The 1227-nt window shown below is 34.6% G+C and overlaps 1 protein-coding gene across 1 annotated transcript in view; it reads right to left on the bottom strand.

Moving 5' to 3' along the window:
• Positions 1-1218, bottom strand: part of LOC109584735 (uncharacterized) — a 2313-nt gene extending 1095 nt beyond the window's left edge. Inside the window, exons 1-3 of the mRNA XM_020000566.1 lie at positions 787-1218; positions 647-721; positions 214-259 (exon numbers count right to left, since the gene is read on the bottom strand). Coding sequence (XP_019856125.1) covers positions 214-259; positions 647-721; positions 787-1141 — 476 coding nt within the window. The 5' untranslated portion in view covers positions 1142-1218. The remainder of the gene's footprint in view (positions 1-213; positions 260-646; positions 722-786) is intronic.
• Between the last annotated feature and the right edge of the window lie 9 nt (positions 1219-1227).

Here is a 1227-nt window from a genome sequence, read left to right as displayed (position 1 = left end):
ACGTGGGTGGTAGTAATGGCGTCAAGTGCTCTTCAAGTGTCCATGTGCTTTGATTTTACTTCTCCTTTTCTATAACTGCGCTCTAGTTGTATCATATATCAAAATACCGGGGTTTTAGAGAGGATCATAATGCAAAAAAACCGCTGTCTGTAGCATTTAAAATAAGAAAGTTATTACATTATGCAGATTTAAAAGTCAAAGTGGCCCTAGTATAGTACTAGTCCAACAACACTTATGATTCCCAGTTTAGACCACTTATCTATTGAAATATAATGAAGATGAAGATTATACTATAGAAGATGAAGGATTATGATATCAGTATAATTTAATACTTCTCAATTTAATACTTATTTCAATATAGCTATACAATTTACATAATGATGTAGGTCTACAGAACAAAGTCTACTAAATTATGTATGCCAAACTTGCTATCATAATGATCACCCTCCATGCACTGGATGGCATGAGACACTGGAAATGTATACATGCTAAATGCCAAGAGAGGCCTAATTCTATTCAGTTTCAAACTGTGGATTAACCTGAAGCTGCATACAAGGATAAATGTAACTTTATTGTAGCATACATTGTACATGTATAATTAGCTATGTGTCTGCATTTTAAGGATCTCTTGCTATAGAAGGTTTACCTTGTGTTTTTTCAGATGAACTTGATGTCTTATCTGTCTTCTCTTCCTGATTCTTTAATGGAGATACTACTAGATCTATGTCATGTAAAAAAAAGTTTATTTACACTTTGGTAATGTTTAGTAGCATCAAAATATCTTACTTGTATTTTGTGGAACAGTTGTGGAGCTTTTAAACCAGCACTTGTAGCTATTATCATCTGTAATAGGAGCTGCCATAGGACAATCTGTACATTTGACTTTGAATTCATCTTTATTAACAACAAGACAGTAACACTTCTTTTCCAGATCATTTGAACAAGCAAATGCATTGACATGATTGTACTCCATATGCAGATCATTCGTAACCTTGTCAACAGCTTGCATGACTACTTCGCGAATTTTTGAGCAATGCTCAAGAGGGCCAGAGAATTGAGCGAAAGCAATCTCAATATGAGTGTAACGATTGATGAGGTGAAGCGAGTGAGTTATGTCCTCAATAGTGATCTGGATCGACATAGCATCTCGAAATTTGAAGTAAAAATCTGGTCTAGATGAAGAAGGAAGTTCAATTTTCAATTCCTTCTGATTGAGGAGGTGCATCA

This window comes from Amphimedon queenslandica, unplaced genomic scaffold, assembly GCF_000090795.2.
Source record: "Amphimedon queenslandica unplaced genomic scaffold, v1.1 AMPQUscaffold_13174, whole genome shotgun sequence".
Classification (NCBI taxonomy): domain Eukaryota; kingdom Metazoa; phylum Porifera; class Demospongiae; order Haplosclerida; family Niphatidae; genus Amphimedon; species Amphimedon queenslandica.
Note: the sequence above shows the minus strand (reverse complement) of the source record. Positions and strands in the feature narration are given on the sequence as shown.